This window comes from Gallinula chloropus (genome assembly GCF_964237585.1).
Source record: "Gallinula chloropus genome assembly, chromosome: 7".
Taxonomy (NCBI): Eukaryota; Metazoa; Chordata; class Aves; order Gruiformes; family Rallidae; genus Gallinula; species Gallinula chloropus.
Genome location: NC_140092.1, coordinates 10955343 through 10974748, shown reverse-complemented (window position 1 = coordinate 10974748; position 19406 = coordinate 10955343). Strand labels below are relative to the sequence as shown.

General features: G+C 40.9%; 1 protein-coding gene across 3 annotated transcripts in view; it reads right to left on the bottom strand.

Annotated features, from left to right (window-relative positions):
- Positions 1–18407, bottom strand: part of PCDH7 (protocadherin 7) — a gene marked incomplete at both ends in the record, with an annotated part of 265318 nt that extends 246911 nt beyond the window's left edge. For all 3 annotated transcript variants that reach the window (XM_084267008.1, XM_084267009.1, XM_084267010.1), the window contains one exon: positions 15219–18407. In XM_084267008.1, coding sequence (XP_084123134.1) covers positions 15219–18407 — 3189 coding nt within the window. The remainder of the gene's footprint in view (positions 1–15218) is intronic.
- Between the last annotated feature and the right edge of the window lie 999 nt (positions 18408–19406).

Below are 19406 nucleotides of genomic sequence, written 5' to 3'. Positions count from 1 at the left end.
TCACTGTCTTACCTTTCACCATATATGCACAGACCGCCAAATATTTAAGGTTTTAATGCAGATGATTATTGTTTAAAAAACATATATACAAAGCCTAATAAGAAACTAACAGTAACATACTTGTAGATCTCCAACACTTTCTGTGATTCAGCAGAAAGAACAAGATCTAAATCTTCAGTCTCCGCATTCTCCTAACATTTGATCCCTTAGTGAACAGCAGCTCCTACCTCTACTATATTAGAAAAAAAAACTGGATTGATGGGAAGAATGGAGATTGACATGAAAATCTAGGAACCTTCACACTGCCCTTGGGCAACACTGAGAACTCAGAACAACTGGGATTAGAATACAGGTACTAGAAAACTCCAAGGTACCTTATATGTAAGTAAAATTCCCATACTTGGCAGTATATTCTATAGCCTCCTCAAGAAATGTTCTCCCTCAAAAAAAATAAACCAAACCAACCAAACAAACAAATAAAAAAAACCCACACCAAAACAACAACAACAAAAAAAAAACACCAAGAAGATTTTAACAGGTTGACTTTATTTGTCCCTCAAAGCAGCTTTTCATAAAGCCAATATATAAGTGACTGTGTTACGGTTCACTAGATTAATGTATTTCATCAGAATATTTATCTTTAAACAAAATAAAAACCAGGAAGAAAATATTTTGGAAACGTGTTTCCGTGGCATAATCTCTTTATTTTATTCCTGTATTTCTTTGTATTAGTTAGCTAGACCATGTTTCATGTAAGAGTGCTTTCAAGATCATTCCAAATTTATACACAGAGAAAAAAGTAGGTAGTTCTAAAAGCATAGAAAGACACGAACTTCCTATCTATATGCCCCAGTGTCTTGAAAATGCACTTCTTTTGATGAGGAGGAAGGTAGACAGCATCAGTTTTACTTGACAAAGTTATCTCAAAATATTTTTTCAATTATTCAATAAAAGACTTTGCCAGAAACTAAAGTGCTAGAACGATTAAATATAGCTTTTCTTTTTGAGTTCCAAAGAAAATTCTAGGGGGTACAGACAGAAACAAAGAAAGAAAAAAGCCTGTTCTTTTCTATGAGAAAAGTCCTGCTTAAATGCCAGGCCTTTCCCTTGGGAGATAAAACAAATACCTGCACTTTTCCACTACAGAAAAAAAGTGGTAGGCAGAAAGATGTACTTACTACAAGCTAGATTTCCTTTTCTCCTGAGATTGTTCCTTTTTCTCCTCCAGATTACAAGCTTCCAGTGCCTCAAACATGGGATATACGTTACAACCTATGTGAAACTTACTGCAGTCAATAGTCAGATTGCCTAATTATTGAGCTAGACATTCACTGACAGCATATGCCTCTTGGATGTGGAATGCTTTCTTATTAATTTTGCAATGCACCCTATAAGCTGTTGATCACAACCTATAACACCTGCCTTGTAAATAAACAGTCCTTTCTATGTGTGGCGAATTTCTATTATGTCAAAAACAGGAAAGACATCAAAATGTTTTCTTCAGAGATTCCAGGACTCTGAGGCATGCTCTTGGCTTTACTGTGGCTTTGATGATACTCTGGAAATGTGAACAAAAATTACCAGCTCAGTGAGGATTTTAGAAAGGCTGAAGATGAATTCCCTAGAACAATAAAGATGAAAAAAATGAGGTAGTAACATTTCTAACCATGTTCTTATTCAATTGTTTCCCCTTACCCTAGACTTTTTCTACTGTATACCATAGTGCTTCTTTCCTCTGTTATGGATGTGAAATATTATAGATTCTGCATTCAGATTCTTGGTGTTCTACTGCCTTAGAGCATACAGCTTCAGAATGATGCCTAATTATTGCTGAAATCCCTGTTTCTACCCATAAACTAAAAATGTATGTTCTGCTTTGAAACACTCCTACCACACTAGGAAAACTGCACTGTCAAAATGGAAGACGTGATCTGCCATATTCTGATTTACATAGAAGTAGTTGGGGAGTATACTTTTAAGCAAAGCTTGTATTTAAGACTTTAAATGCTAAGGTGCCTTTAAAAATGTTAAAAACAAAGCTTGAGGAGTCCTTCTGACTTTTTTTAATCTATAACATGCTATAGGATTTGGTGACCTTTCGTAAAGCACCTTTCTGTATGTAAATATGTTTTACATGCAATAGGATTCTGCACATACAGTCCTAGTGTCCCTCAATGTACATGTGAGGGAATTCACTAACATTGATAACAGCTAAACATTTCATTATGCACAAAGACACCTTCTCAAACATATTAATGTCAGTATTAAAGTAGTACTAAATATTATTAGCAGTAATTAAAAAAATGTTTAATTTTCAGTAAAGGCAAGATGCGTGTCATGACTTCAGGTTTAGGGGCATTTTTCTGATCATTTCTTACACTGAATTTATCAAGCTCATAATGATAAATGCATGTTGTCATAATTTTTCACTGTCACAGTGTACTGCTGCCCTAACAGCATCCACTCTTGTAAAACAGAACTGCAATCAAAAAGTTCAAAATTAATAGCTGTGAAATCTCAAGCACTCGTAAGCATGTGTTTTTATCACTTCCATGCTGTGCAGATCGGGTACTCTTGTTATTTATTATTTGTGACAGTGAACAATTCCCACTTGCCTTCGTGAAAAAAGTGAAGAGCTGTTTGCATAACTAGCAAGGTGAAAAAAACGGATTTCAAACTGCTGCAATCATTTCACAAGAACAATGTACACAGACCAGAAAACAGCTTTCCTTCAGAGCACTGAAATGTGCTGACTACAGTAGGTGTTATTCTACCCTCCGTGTATCCCTTGTTTAAAAGCAGCTCTTACAGCATGCTCCGCATTTGTGAAGAGCCTGAAATGATGGAGTCTTGGTACAGTACGGGGGGCCTTTATGTGCTCCCGTGGTCACCCTCATCATCCTCACACTGGGAACATGTGGATCTGTATGATATCTTAATGAAGGAATCTGCATATATGGTGTATGGTTAGTACATGGTCTGCAACTGATCCGGAGAGTACCCTGGGACCCGCACTCACAACAGCAGGCCCCCACACCACCAAGGCAGAGTTAAGCACTGCTTCCTGCTGCAATTTCTTAGACGCATTCCTCTTCTCTCTGAGCCAAGCAGTAAAATATGTGGGTTTACAGGTACATACTTATTTAAGTATCAACAGTACTTCATCTCCTAAAGAAGCAACCGTTTTAAGAGAAGCTAAAGTATAGCTATTATGTTTTCCCTTGAGATTTTTCATTTCTTTTCAGAAATGAAACACAGAGATGGTATCTGCAAACAGTATATATTTCAAATTAAAAAGGAAAGGTTAAAAATAGTATTACAAAATGTCTCCATCTGATTTAATATTAACGTACAGGAAAATCTATCATAGATCAGGACAGCGAGTAAGATTTGCCTGTGGACAGCCCTATTATCAGCACACAATTAGTTTCAGATTGGAGACACTAGCCTTAGATCTGTTCTCATGCCGGTAATCTTTTTCCTAGCTGATTGAAAGCCCACGGCTCTTGATGAAATGCTATTTATTTAGCTACAATTTGATTAAATGTAAAGGTAATAATAACAAAACTAGTAATGCCCAATGCGACATGAAATGCTGTATGTCATATTTTAATTGAGACATTTCAGTTAAGAATATGAAATTATGAAATGAAACGGGATATGTTACATGAGACGCTTTTATAGAAGTCATTTTCTTTCGATTAAAAAAAAACCCAACCCGCATTGTGAATGCTAAAAAGAAGTCTTTTCTACTGTCAATTACTATAAACCCATCACAAAGTATGAATTCTTAGTCCTTAATGCTAAGTCTTTCAAATCCTTGGACTTATTTCATTTATTTTTTTCTTTGATAACAGATGGATTTTCTTTTATCCTTAGTAATTTGCATCAATAGTAGATCATGAAGTCTTATAAATACATAAAGCCTTTCAGAAACATTTGATAGAGTGATATTTTAGCCAGTTCTTTCATATTTCTGTAACATTAATTCTCCAGGAGGGTTACTGTATAATTTCAATAGTTCAGTCTCTCTATATATTTAATTAGGAGCTCATAAAAAAAAATTGCATAAATTTAGCATTCAAGGTTACTAGAAATGTGCACTAATATTCGGTATTAGAAAGTCCAAGATGAATTTTCAATTCATTCAGCAGTATCTGAAGGGACAATTGAATATAACATCCTCCAGTCTCCTTGAATGTCACAGAAGTGATAAAATATTTTGCAATACAACGAAAACAAAATTTACTAAATTTATTCTTCACGGAGGAATTTCGCACCATTGCCTATCTCTTCCTCTTCACTGAGGAACGAGCAAAAAGATCCAGAATACTTGCAACATTTGATAAATAAATATTTAAAGAACTGTTGTGGCACAAAAAATATAGGGCAAATTATATAAGTGTCCGTTGATCTCTGCAAAATGCAGAACGGCAAAGGCAGTGATGTTTTGTGTACAGTCACACAAGTTTGCTTCACTTTAAAAATAAATCCCTCATGTATTTTTTTAATTCATATTAAAAAGGACATCAAAATACCAAAAGCTGTAATTATTCCAGTAACATACAGTTCCACATACGATCTTGGAGAATTTAAACAGGTTAAGTTACTGAGCTGCACCAACTTTCACTGGTTTCGTATCTGCTCAAGGGAACTGCCAGCATCAAGTCTGAACCACGTCCTGGTAAAACACCTACTGCATTTCTGTAGTAGTTCTTTGTCATTCCTATAAAGTATTACTTCCATCTACACCGTTGTTATATATTTCAGGTATGTTATTCTATCTTATATGTTAATAAATAGGGTAAAATACATGACCCAGACTACATGTTGAAATTTCTAGGAAAAACACTCATAGTTGAAAGCCACCACAAAAACAAGTACTGCTCTGTTTCACACCCATTGCTGTCACTTTTACTCGTATGACTTAACACCTGTTCTAGATATAGCTGAATTTTATTCGTATTCAAAAAAATCCATTAAAATAAAGTGATAGATTCAGGCCCTTAAGTTGCAGGAAGCAGAATAAAACCATCAGTGTATAGTGAGAGGAGCCTTCTGAGTAAATTTTCTAAATCTACATGACAGATCATACCCAAGATCTGGGCTGAGGTTCAGTGGCTGAGCATGTAGTGATCTAAATAGAGATTTCTATTTTCCATTGCAATTATCCCTTCTGTAAAAGAACTCACAACATTACCTGAAAATGAAACAAATACTTCTCTCTCAAATAAATCAATTACTGTCCTTCTGTAAACTTGTGCTTCAACTGGAACATAATTACATGCTCACTGAAAATAGCATTTTTCTGATTCAACAGAATGATGGATATCCTCTCTCACTATCACACAAAGCACGCGTTATGTCATTATAATCAATTTAGAGCACATGGATGGAGATAAGGAAACTGATTCACCATTTCATTACTCAAATTTTATGACAATGTAACTTCACTTAGAACAGGAGTGACATGATGGAAAATGAGACCAAATATGTGTTGAAACATGCAGACATAAAAGTTGTAAGCAGTAAAGGTGGTGAAACAGGGACTTAAGATATCACTGAGACAATGCTGAGGACAGGTAAAGTAACTAATACTTTAGTTTAGTTTTAGTTTGCTGTTGCTTTACTATCTATATTTCCATTCTTGTCTTTCACCTGCAGAAAACCTTTCAAGCTACCAAAGTATTTTCTGCTGTTAAATATAGGGTTAAAAAAACTCCAAACCAAACCTCAAAAAAAGAACAAAAAAGAACCCAACGCAAAACAATCAAATAAAGCCACCAATAAATTAAACATATGTGACTAATCAAATGGGCAGATTTCATCTGTGAGACAAAGTTCTGCATTATAAAGTGGATAGGAATTTTCAGTCCAAATCTTTCTTAAAAGCATGTCTACAAGGGGTAACATACAACTCCATGAATAAACACCATGACCTGTCAGGTAACTGAAGAAAGGTATCGCAATATATAAATACTCTTGCAGTGCCATTAGTTTGGGTAAGAAAGGGTTTAATACTAAAACGATACTTGTCAAAATGTCATTAAAGCCACATCATTCCCAGAGCCTATTACAAAGATAATTTTACATTTGGATGTAATACATGATGAAAACCTACTCTGTTCTTTTGCAAATTATACCCATATACATGCTGATAAGTTAAATTTGGGAGACATAATGCATAACAGTCAAACTCATAAACTGGTCTTCTATATCTATATTTTAAGACAAGTCTCTGAAAATTATACCACCTGATTTAACTTACAGCAACTGATAGTTAAATTTGATCCACCTGTAGTTTCACCTAATGAGATATACCTCAGCCTGAGAGGCCTGAAGAGGAAAGTCACTAGGTATCCACTGTCAGTACTGTTTCTGTGAAAACAGGAGCATTTTGTGTCAATCCAAAAATATAGCTTGTTAACCTAACATCAGTATATATGTGAACATACATCTGCACATGTGTGTTTTAGTATTAGGCATGTGTCAGGCATACACATTTGAAAATTGTGCTTAAGTTTGTGCCAAAATATGCTACATTTAGGGTGTTTAATTTTATTTTAATTACTGTTTCTTTAAGTAAACCAAAGGATTTAGTGATTACTTTTCAGTTTGTCCTTGAGCTGCAGCTACAAAAGTGTCCCAGAAGGCACTCAGGTCTTACATCATACACCGGGTCTGTGCAGGTCTGTGCTGATATCTCAGAAACTTTAGGGTATCTGAAGTGACACTAGGATGCTTATGTTTAGAAAGCTGAATTACATCCAGAACACCAAGGCAGTCTCCATAATTTTCTTTAGTTACTGTTTCAGCATAACAGTGAACTCAAACACACAACTGTACATTAAGCCATACCCCTGAAAAAGTATTGTCATGATAAAGGATATCTTCCCCAAGGATAAGTCTCCAAGAATGTGCTAAAGCAGTTCTGCCTCATGTGAATTTAGTATTCAAAGTCAGGGCTACTTCTCGTATTTTACACTGCTCCAGGGCTGAAAAATCCTTGACATCTACACATGGATAGACAGAATAAATTATGGCAGCCCCTCCCACTTCTCCTTGAGAAGTGCTACCACTGAAAAAACATTTGGCACATACCACAAAAGGCAAACATTTTCTGGCCACAGCCCCATTCAGGAAAATACTTTTCAGAGAGTTTATGAAGGATTCTCCGTAATCATCATGTGACCATGTAATGCAAGAATTTTTATCCTGTCAGGTGACAAATATTATGTGACTTATAATGTGGTACTAAAAAGGAACTGGTTCAGACTAGGCTGCAAGATAAAATTTGCTCTGCAATTTTGGCAGTTGGAATCAGTATTTCTGTATTCTAGTTCTACCACATATGCTGTGATTTTCAGCACATCATCTAGTATCTACCTTCTGTACCTAGTCTTTAAAAAATTACATTATCTGTAATTTGATAAATATTAATTTTATTGCTTCCTAATAATCCAAGGATGCTTCTTGCAATAAGACACTTCTTTCACTCCATGATTAAAAACTCAACCATTAGGTTGTTTGATCCAGAACATAAAATCTGTAACAAAATCTCATGTGACAGAACAATGTTTGCCTTAAAAAAATATACTTACTCTTGTCAGTACTTAATAAGGTAAATTAAGTTTTCAAAGACAAATATAATGCTTTTCTCAGCTTCTAATAACTGTGTCGTTGGTGATCCACTCTGAGTAAAATTAAACTATACTTCATGGTTTATGCTGCAGCATTTTACAAGCAATGATTGCAAAAAAACTGTGTTACCTAAATGAGGACTGATTGATATTAATTTTAAAAAAGCACATCACTTTTACATACTTTTGAGTTTTAAAGGTGGACAGAATATCCTATCTGTTCAAACTTTAAAAAAACAATAGTTTTCCCAAAACAATAGTTTTCCCATTTTGTCTTTCCATAAAAAAGCAGTTCCTCCACACTGCTCATACATGCTATACATCAAACTTACTCCCTATTATTTTATTATAGTCAAAACTTGCTCTTAATTGTAATTTTACAGTGCTTGTCAGTGAAAATGGGGATATAAGAGTGAGCAAAGGACTCATATTAAGCACAGTTCCACACAGTTGGACAAGTCCAACGTGTGTCACTGACATCATTCAGGAACTTGACTAATTGGTACTATAATCACATTTTGAGATTTTGACATCTCTTCGTGACCTACTCTCAGTTAAATATTTATCTAGGAAATTGCACTAAACTAAGAAATGAAAAAATATTAAATTCTCCTTTGTTCTCTTTTGTTGTTGCAAGTCACATTTGAGATGCCCCAACTGACCTTAGTTACTTCAGTGTTGATATGATATTTTGTCATCCACAACAGCAAAATAAAAGTGACCTTGAGAAGTCTCTGTTGCCTAAAGTATAAGGAAGAGGGTCAGTCCTAGCTTTTTCACAATGTGCGTTAAGTTCTCTTCCCTCTCCTTAGACAAATTTTTCACGAAAGTCAAAACTCAAAAGGACCCTGTAATTTTATCTCGGCTGTTGCTTTAAACAGCCCTTAAATTCACAAGTTATTTTTACTTGCCTTTAATTAAAGTTTAAAAAGTTTAAAATGTTCAACTTAGTACAAATAAGAAAAAACATGACAGGACAGAGGTAAGATAGGAGGATAGGAGGCCATCAAGGCTTGATAGGACTAAGTATTGTGAGATCAACTGAAATAAAATATTGTTATTAAAACTATTTTAAATTATCTTAAATGTTCTTCTTATATTGCTACTGGGACATGCAGCATACACTATTAGAACAACTTTACAAAATCACTTTTCATGGACCTGTATAGCCAATGAACTTGACATGCACCCATATGAATGTCAGAGTTTTCTTTTACAATCTTAATTCAAAAATTGAAATAATGCAAATTTTTATAAATTTTATATAAAATATAATTAAAACTTCGGGTTTATTGTCTATTTTTATGTTTTGATTCATTATTAATACATAGCAGCATATGCTAGCAAAGTCCAAGCTCAGATGACAGACGGACAATAAATCTGCACTTGTTGGAAAGCAAAATACAGAAATAGCATTGCTTGAGGAAACAGCGAAATAAAAACACCTTAAAAAAGTAATAAATAGAAAATGGATAAATATAGAACATAAATTAAATGGAATGTATTATATGCAGCCTAAGACTGAAAAAAGGAAATTGTTTTGCAGCTTTAACAGTTTCTGAGTATCTGTTGGAAACTGACTTGCTTAGAAAACTTAGCAAAGAAACCTGCTAAAGACTGTTCAGAATTGCTCACGTGTCTGTATCAATATTTCCTGTATACATAGTCAAAGAAAATGAAAAATATATGTCCAGTTAAGTGATAAAATATGAAAATGCTCAGCAAATGGTGTGAAGATTTCACAGTGCACGAGAAGGATGTAGCTAATTGACTGATAAGCACAATGATACTTTTGATTTACATTTTACTGGAAAACCAATTTGGTAAGTTTTATTTCTTAAAGCAGTCCATCAGATCACTAAATACATAAACCTTTTAAAACTTTTGCAAGAAAATCCTTAAAAGAAAATGTGTCTGAAGCTGCGGGACAGGTATTTCTCCGAAATGCTGCTTTTGGTCAAACTAGCAAATATCTCAGATACTAGAAAACAAGGTGTCTAAACAAAATGAAACAAAAGAGAAAGAAGAAGAAACACTCAATAATACACTGCTATGGTACAAAGACTGACATAGTAACAGTCAAACTGCTAACCATGTTTATAACCTAGGTTCATATCGGTATGTAGAATGCCAGAGAGCTGTCTGAGTTGATAAATCAGATTCTATCCTTTTAAAGATGTTTCTTGCTACCCCTTGCCTATAATAGTACAGTTCTTTACTTATTCAGAACATGAATCCTCCTTTACTCAGCTTCTGTCCCTCTTGGCTCTGTACATCTCCTGGGAGTGCAGAATGATTCAGTGGTAACTTAGTCATTTGCGCACAGTACAAGATGATTTTACTGAAGAGGAAAAAATAAAAGCTGCACTTATCAGTGGAACACTTTGTGTTAAATAAAGACAATTAAAGCATCAACAATCCAACTATTTCATGTTTAATTAGCCCTTCTTTCATAATAATTTGTCACTGAAGGTCAAATGTGGGTCACTTTTAAAAACTAATTGTAAAGTATTTGATATAACACAAATTGAGAACAGAATTTTGAAATACACGAAAAATACTTCTGTACACTTTGCACCAAGCAGTATTAAAGTTAAATGTATGAAAGAAGTTATCAATATATATGTTTATACTTAATGACAATGTTCCCTTTTTTTTCCTCCACCTGGCACTTAGTGCTATTATAACAATGCTATTTTTACAATTGTGTTTATACAGTAGGATATTTACTTAGCTGAAAGTTGTGGAAAACTTTATTCTTGAGAGAAGCTTTGTGATTATAATAAGCAATCTTTCAGATAAGCCTCCGTGTGTATGTATGTGTGTCTGTACATAACGAAGCAAAAAGATTATGTTTTCCTTCATGGTTAAACTCATTGACCCTTTAATGGATGAATTTTGGGTCTTATTAAGACTGCTGGTTCTATGTGCATATTTATGAGGAAATTGACCCAATTACTTTATAGATAAATTTCACATACATGATGCCTATCTAACTGGTCAAAATGCCTCTATGTTGCAACAGACCGATTGTTTGAAATGCTGTCACAGAAAATAACTGGCCATTGTATGTTGAAATTTGTTTTCCTGAAATTTATATCTACATATTTTACTTTCATGGAAAGAAGCCTTTACAAGAAATGCATCCAGTTTTGACTAATATGCCAGCACACTCTGGTAGGATAAACATTTTTCTTCACTAAACAATAGATTTCCAATACGAATACCTCAACCAAAGAAATAACGCTGCTCAGAAATTCCTGTACTGGCTCTGTTAATTCTACAAACGGTGAGCAATCTCTCTTAAAAAACAAAACAAAACAAACAACAAAACAAAGTAAAACAACAACAACAACAAAAACCCAAAATAAAATAAACAAACGAAAAGAACCCAAAGGAAAAAAATCCCAACAACATCACAACTGAAGTGTTTTAGATAGTCAATAACTGTTGTCTGTTTAACAGACAGTAAAAAAGAAACCAAAAGAAAGCAAAAAACTGTAAATATATATATAAACAAGGTTTAAGAGGCCTGTTCTTCAATGAGTGATTGTTAACACGCTGACCTCATACTCATGAAAGTTTCCGTGAAAGAAACATGCTTGTATGCCACTATTTTGCACTGTGAAACAAAGTAGAAGACCAGAGTATATATTATAAAGATATATCTGTACCTAACATGAGAAAATTAAAAAAAAAAATTACAGTTAAAATCTATGATTAGAATTATAATTATGGGTGCAACCACTAAACTGCTAAGTGATTCCTCTTAAGCTCTGAGTTTTTCTTATCTTTGGCTGACTCTGCTGGAAGTTAGTACTATGCAGGCTCCTCACAGGCAATGCGCAGCACCTGGAGGGCTCCAGTCTTAAATCAAGTTTTGATTCAGAAAAACACTTTCTTGAACTCATCCCCTTTCCACAAAAAGCTTCCGTACAGCTTTAACTTTAGGCAAGTGATTAAGACTGATGGCATACTAAGTGTTTTAAACATTTGTTTGCCAGTAAGTAGATCTGTTAGTGCTTTACTGAATAGGAGAGAATTGATAAATGGGAGGCTAAAGGAATATTTCAGAGTAATACCATACTAAATAAAACAAGAATAAGAGTCAAACTGGTGGAAGATCTAAATAAAGTGACAGTGGAACATCAGAACTCAGCTCAATACAGAGTTTAGTTTTAAACTTTATATAAACACCTGCTGTCAAGGAAGAATTACAGATTGTCATTTTCTCCACTGAAATTCTCCTATGCAGTACTGTATCAAACAAGATGTATTTGAGAACTCACATAAGAAAATGAATGCATTACCTTAAAAAGGAAGTATCAAATAATCAGACTGAAAACAACTTGCATTCACTGGGGTACACCAGTCGGTCACGTAAGTAGAGACTTTATTTCCTGACTGTTCTATTGTAGATATACGAGAGTATCAATTACCAATTCTAATTACACTAATGGGAAATTAGTATTGCTTTCATCTCCAGTAACTCAGAGCAGGTACATCCTGCTGTGCCCGCTTATTTGCTCTAAAACTTTATACACCTTCTAATATCTCCTTAGAACAAAGGAAGCTGCCAATGAGTAAGTAAAGGCAGCCTTAGAGATTTCTCCTGGTCACAGTCGCATCAACATGACATTGGTTCTACTTCACATCTACAGCTGAACTATCTCACACCACATCAGAACCCTTTATCTGCAACTGGTCACATTTTTCTGAACAACATGCTCGAGCAAGAGCTCCACGTGGTCTGGGTGTTAAAAATCCTCATGGGTTTTGCCTCTTAAACAGAAATGCCCCACTGTAAATGTCCGGGCTGTGAAAAGTCAACATACTGTTTATGCACATAAATCTTAATGTCCCCACTATTATGCAAAAGTATCAATAAAGGATATAAATGTCACTCAGCAACAAGTTGGCAAGTACCCATAGGAAAGAGATAACAATTTTTGTTCCTGATATTCTCTTCTATAAAGTCCGTATTGTTTTCTGTAATACGATGCAACCTGTATTGTTTTCTTGGACGTTTTCCTTAACTTATATGCATGTTTTATAAGTGTGCAAATGCTTTCTATGCATATATAAAAGAGAAAGAGAAAAAAAAAAGGCAAAGCACTAGAATATAATAAACTACTCAGGTAAACTAACCTTCACAATAAACTGAATATTAGCCCAGGGAAACTATCAACACAGATAAATTGGTTTTGTAACAAACTAGGTAAATAATGGAGCAATTCTGCGTGTACTTATTTTCAATTTGATTGTTGAAGTAAAAGCGTAATAAAGCCATTTTCTTTTACTAAGAAGTCTTCTAATGTATTGTATTTCAAAATATATCCTTCAAAATGCTAATTAATACAAAAATCTTTCTCTACCATAATCTTAAGGTTTTTTTAGTCAAGCAAAATGGTCATTTGTATGGTGAAATGCTTTACCATTCCTACGCTTAGCATGCAAGTCATTCTTTTGCACTGAAAATAAATTACACTGTGACAGTTTATAATTCATATGTTTAGATGAACTACAGCAGCAAGAAAGTAGTATCTGATTAGCATATGTTCCACTGCTACTTTGTTATTCCAGTATTCACCAAAATGGCATAATCTACTATGTGCTTAATAAGCCTTAGTAAATGGAAGCTTAGGAACTTTCTTAGTTATTTCATACAGACTATTTTCAAACTGAAATTGTAATGTACTCTCCAGGAGAGAGTTAATGAAATGTATCACCCAGAAACTACTGTGTCAAACGTTCTATAAATCTGTATCACTTGTAAAACAACATATACCAAAATACTGGCAGATAGTACATCCATCATGCTTTTTTTTTTTTTTTTTTGATGTGGAAGACTAGGTGGTTTATACAATTCATTTTCTTTTAAAGTATTTTAAATAGTTCTGAGCAGAATGCAAATACTGGCAACACATTGTAAAACTTCAATTGTAATAGACTGGCAGACGTTTCAAAGTGAAAAAAATGTCATAGTGTACCATATTTGCATGTTAATAAGTTGAAAAGAAAGCATATTTGTCAAACTAGTCAGAATTTCCCTGTTCCAGGCTTAGCTCTGTATTTACATGAATCAGCATTCATTTATCTCAAGATTCTTGTGTGACACGCATGTATCTGAGGAAAGATTCAGAATACTATCTTACATGGAGAAAGGTCTAATTGAAATTACCAGGAGTTAAATTATCTCATTTTACTATCACCCAAAAAGTAAACACTCCACCCCCCAAGGAAATTGACCTCTGTTCAGGCTAAATATGTGTCTTATAAAATACACAGGACTGACACTTACACTTAGGAGCTTGATTCCCCTCTGCGCTATCCCTACTTTATTTGAAGGACTATAAAGTAGTCCCTACCGTCACCGATTTTAGGCTATTGGAGCTTCACTGAACCCTCTCTCACCAACACAGACGAGACCAGAGCCGGTCACTCGTGGCCCTCCTGAAGGCCCACCTCAGTCACGCTCCCTACAGACAGAGCAATGCAGCAGCTGAGCTGGCAAATTAGGGCCTTTCGGCTTGAAGGAGCCAATTTCACGTGATATGTAAGGGGGAAATTAAAAAAAAAAAAAAAAAAGCAATGAAAACACAGTGCGGTGCGATCCTAAACTCACTACCACTTATGTGCATATTCAGAGCAACTGCTGCAATGAGTGCAATCTCTGTGATGTAAATTACACTGCAGATTGGCTTTGTAGATGGCTTAAGTATTTCGGTCCTAATGAACGATCTGGTAATTACAGCCATTAACGCTTCCGCACGGCGGCTGCAAATCCATTCTCACCCACAGCCTTGGGAAGCGTCAGGCGGGCAGCAACCCCCTTTCCCCAAAACACCTGGCTACCGAGGCGAAACTTCCCTCCTTAGCCGCAGCTTATGGTCTCTAAGGCCGGGAAAGCGTCACGCCGGGAAAAGCTCCCGTTGCAAGCGTGATCGGCGCTAAACAGAGGGCAACAGGACCGTGGGGGCGGCCGGGGGACCGCGGCTCCGCCGGGTGGCAGTTTCTACTTTCCCCGCCCCCCCAATAGCCGGGGCTGGCGGCTGATAAAGGCACTTCGGGTTGTCTTACAGCTCGCTGAGCCGGTGTCCGAGTCGCCGGTCCGCCCCCCGCGGCCGGCTGCCTAGGCGGGGGCGGGCGGGGGGAGGATGGGGGAAGCGGACGAACCCGCCGCTTTAGCGGCGCGGTCCTGCCGGCGCCCCCGTCGGTGCTGCTGCACGGACGGGCTGGTTAGCTGCCGGGTCTGAAAATCGGAGGGAATAATAAACATGATAGTAACAGTAAAGATATGTGACTCTCCTTCCTGCGTGCTGTGTGTAGGTCCGGGCACCCACTGCCTGCGGGAGGGGGAGGGGGCGGGGAGACCAGGCTGAACGGGTCATTGAACCTGACGGTCGTGTCTGCCTGTGCCAGTGTGGGAGGCGGGGGGGGGGGGTGGTGGGGAGCAGGCATCGCCGCTCCCTCACCCGGGGCGGTGTGGGGGGGGGGGTGTATGGAGGGTGTGAGTGTGTGTGAGTGTCCGGAGCTGCGCGGAGGGGTGCGCGGACCGCGGAGGCGTAGCGCTCTTACCTGCTTGCTGTACTTGCTGCTGGCCTGGCAGCTGTACTCGGAGCAGTGGTCCGACCCGATGGAGATGTTGTCGCCGGCGCCCACGAATGTGTTGGCCGGGGGCAGGTCCTGCACGGCCTGGTGCTTTTTACCGGATGTGGGGGACTGCGGGTGCAGCTGGACGGTGGGAAGCGGTGAGCTCGACTTGTAGTGCCTGGCCAGGTCGGGGCTGCCGGGGCCGCCGTTAACCGAGCGGTACCGCCCCATACCGGGGCTGTCTGAGAGCTTCTCGTTGACGCTGTCATAACGCTGCCCGTTGGGCTTGGAAGCCTCGACGGTGACGATGCTGCTGTAGAGGGGCTGCTTGCCCTTCTTGCCTTTCTTGTCCTTCTTGGGCTTCTTGGCCTTGTCGTGCTGCTGCGGGGTGAAGAAATCTTCATGGTCCTTCTTGCCGGCCTCATAGCCATGTTTGCCCTTGGAGCGGCAGTAGCGGGCCATGACCACCACCAGGATGAGGAGGATGACAGTCATGATGCCAGCCACCACACCGATGACTATGCTAAGTCGCTGCTTACTCAGCTCGTAGCTGGGGTCACCAGCGATGTCCTGGGCCAGGGGTGTGTGGAGGCTGCGGGCCACCTGACTCTCCACCACAGTGGAGTTGGACAGGCTCTCATTGACGAAGACGTGGAGCAGGGCTGTGGTGGACTGCGGTGGCTGGCCACTGTCGTTCACCTGCACCACAAGGCGGTGGAGGCCATAGTGCTTGGGGGCCAGCTTGCCCACCAGTGACACCACGCCGCTGGCCGGGTCAATCTCAAAGAGTTTGAAGGGGTTTCCCCCAACAATGCTGTAGTTGAGGTCAGCGTTAAGACCTGTGTCAGCATCAGTGGCAACCACTGTGGCCACCACGGTGCGCATATTGCTGGAGGGTGGCAGCACGGTGTAGGAGCTGTTGCTGGGGAAGGTGACTGTGGGTGCGTTGTCGTTCTCATCCATCACGAAGAGGGACACGGTGGCAGTGGCAGAGCGTGGTGGCTCACCTCCGTCCACCGCCTTCACTTTAAAAGTGTAGCTGGTCTGCTGCTCCCGATCGAATGAGACGGTAGAGAAAATGGTTCCGGTGTCATTCTCAATGGAGAAGATGCCAGATGCCTGGTCATGGTCACCAGGCTGGATAGAGAGGCTGAGCTCAGCATTGCGGCCCTTGTCAAAGTCCATCACGGTCACCATGCCCACAGGGCTGTTGGGCTGCAGGTTTTCCTTCACATAGAAAGTGAATACATCCTGCATGAAGCGTGGCTCATTGTCATTGCGATCCGCCACCCTCACCACCACTGTGGTGGAGCCCTGTAACGATGGCACCCCCTTGTCCCGGGCCGTCACCTGGAACTCATACGTGTCACGTTGCTCGCGGTCCAGCACCGCCTGCACTGACACATCCCCAGAGTCGGGGTCAATGCTGAATATGCCACCCACTGCCTCAGAGGAGAGGGGTGAAGCCTCCAGGGAGTAAGTGATCTCAGCATTCTTGCCACTGTCAGCGTCCGTGGCAACTACTGTGGCCACCCTCTCACCCGGCAAGTTGTTCTCCGGGAAGGAGACCTCTAGCACGGCCTGGCTGAACACTGGAGGGTTGTCATTAGTGTCCCCAACCCGCACCAGCAAGGAGTTGTTGCTGGACAGGCTTGGGCTGCCTGAGTCCACAGCCACAATCACCACGTTGTAGTCACGGACGGCCTCATAGTCCAGGGGGGCCGAGGTGTGGAGGAAATACTTGCGTTTGTTCTGCGGCTCCCCTTCTCCTTCATTGGCTGGCTTGAGCTGGAAGGGCACGTCACCCACCACAGTGCAGGTCACTACGCCATTTTCACCTTGGTCCCGGTCTGACACCTGCACCAGGGCAATAGGGGTGTCCACCAAGACGTCCTCAGCCACGCTAGCCACCCCGTCCCGCAGTGGGATGCGCCCAATTTTCCGGATGTCAATGGTGGGCACATTGTCATTCTCATCACGGATATTCAGCACAACCGTGGCCTTGTCTGTCTTGGGGGGCTGGCCCCGATCTCGGGCCATGACAGTGAAGCGAAGCTGGTTCACCTCCTCCCGGTCAATGCGGTGCAAGACGCTGAGCCAGCCAGAGGTCTCATCCAGCCGCAGCAGGCGCCTGACGGACTCCGTGGCCGCCCCAAAAACATACTCGATCTGCCCATTCACCCCCACGTCCAGGTCGGCGGCTCGCAGCTGCAGGATAGGGGTTCCGGGGCTGCTGTTCTCTGCCAGGTCTGCCTCATAGACGCTCTTCTCGAAGCGGGGGCTGTTGTCGTTCACGTCGGTGATCAGTACCCTCAGGATAGCCTGCGAGGACCGCGCCGGGTCGCCGCCATCCCGCACGCGGAGGCTGAGCTCATAGGAGTCCCGCTGCTCACGATCCAGCGCCCCCTTGACAATCAGCTGCGGCTGCTTCTCCCCGTCGAGGGTGTCGGCCACCTGCAGCTCAAAAACGCTGCTGCGGGCCACCGCGTCCGCCTCCTGCCGCCGCTTGCTGCCGCCGGGGTAGAGGGCGCTCTCGGAGGCCGCCGATGTCGAACCAGTGCCCCCGCCGCCGCCACTGCCCCCGCGGCGACCGCCGTCCCCTCCGGGCTCCTGCAGCAGTTCGTAGCGCTCGATGCCATTGCGGCCGAAGTCCCTGTCGGTCGCGGTCGGGAGCAGGTAGAGGGTCCCCACGGGCCGGTTCTCCTCCACGGTAAGCGTGAGGACAGGGGACGGAAAGGTGGGGGTGTTGTCGTTGATGTCTAGGATGATGACCCTGCCCTCGAAGAGGTCCACCCAGCTCTGTGAGGGGCCGATGACAGACACCTCGAAGTCCAGGAAGCACTCGTTCTCGTCGAAGATCATCTGGCACTGCGGCAGCTTCTCGCGGTCGATGCGCCGCTCCGTGGTGCTCAGTTCCCCGGTCATATTATCGATCTTGAGATAGTCGGAGCCCGATTCCAGGCTGAATGTCACCTCTCCGGAGCCCGTCACGATTCCCAGGTCGGAAGCCACGTTGCCGATGCGGATGTCGGCGGGTCCCTCCTCGGCCAGCCGGTACCTCAGGAGCTGCTTGGCCGCTGCCAGGCTGACCCAGAGTGGCGGAGGCAGGAGAAGCAAGAAGCAGCAGCAGCAGCAGCAGTGCACAAAGCCAAAGAGAGTCCGCATCTTTCTCATCTTCCTCGCTCCGAGCCCCCCCCCCGCCCCCCCCCGTCTGACTCCCACCTGCCCCCCAATAAACTCCCCTGATAAGCCAACAGAGCGGCTGAGCGTCCGGGTGATCAATTATAAAATCCTTCTGTCCCTGGAAACTTATTGCCTCATGGCTGGTGCAATTGGTGGTCAAAACCCGGCTGCTGGCTCCTCTGCTGCTCTCCCTGTCTTCCAGTTGCTATATACTTACAGTTCACGGGACAGTGTATTTTGCTTTTTAAAGATTCATCTCGGTAGATAGGATGGGTTTTTCCTCCTCCTCCCCCTTCTCCTCCTCCTCTCTGATTTTACTGTAATCACTTTGCAAGGTTTGCAATAAAAGCAGGAGCAGTACTGTGCGATTCGAAGCCCCCCCAGGTCGTCTTCTTCGACACTGGAGTTAACTACAATTCACACACTCTCTCCTTTCTTTCTCTCTCTCTCTCTCTCAGCCGTTTACGACCAAGGCATTAGCTTTATTCTTCCCCTTCTCTGCACACACAGAAAAAAAAAAAAAGTGATTTGCTTTATTCAAAGGGCTTGTGTCCGGGAAAACTCTAAATCCTCTTAGCAATGGGCAGTTCTTTAAAAAATAATTGAAAAAGGTAAAGAAAAAAAAAAAAAAGAAAATCCCAATAATGTCGGTAGCTGCACAGCTGATGGGAGAAGAAACCCATGTATTACAGAACAGTCCACAGAATATCCCCTTTGGTTGGCAGAGAAGCACCCAAATCCATCTTCAGAGATTCAGCCTAAAATGTTCAGCTCTTTCTCCGGAGAGGATTTTTTTTTTTTTTTAACAACTCTGCGCAAGGTCATTAGTCACAAAGCAACGATACAGAAACTGCAGAAGCCGTTTGCCCAGAATTTGCAAGGCTGTAGATAAGAACATACACACACAACAGTCCCAAGTTTGTTTTTGCATCCGCAGTTTGTGTGTGTGCCTTACCTGCATTTGCACTGCATGTGTTAAAGCAATCTCGA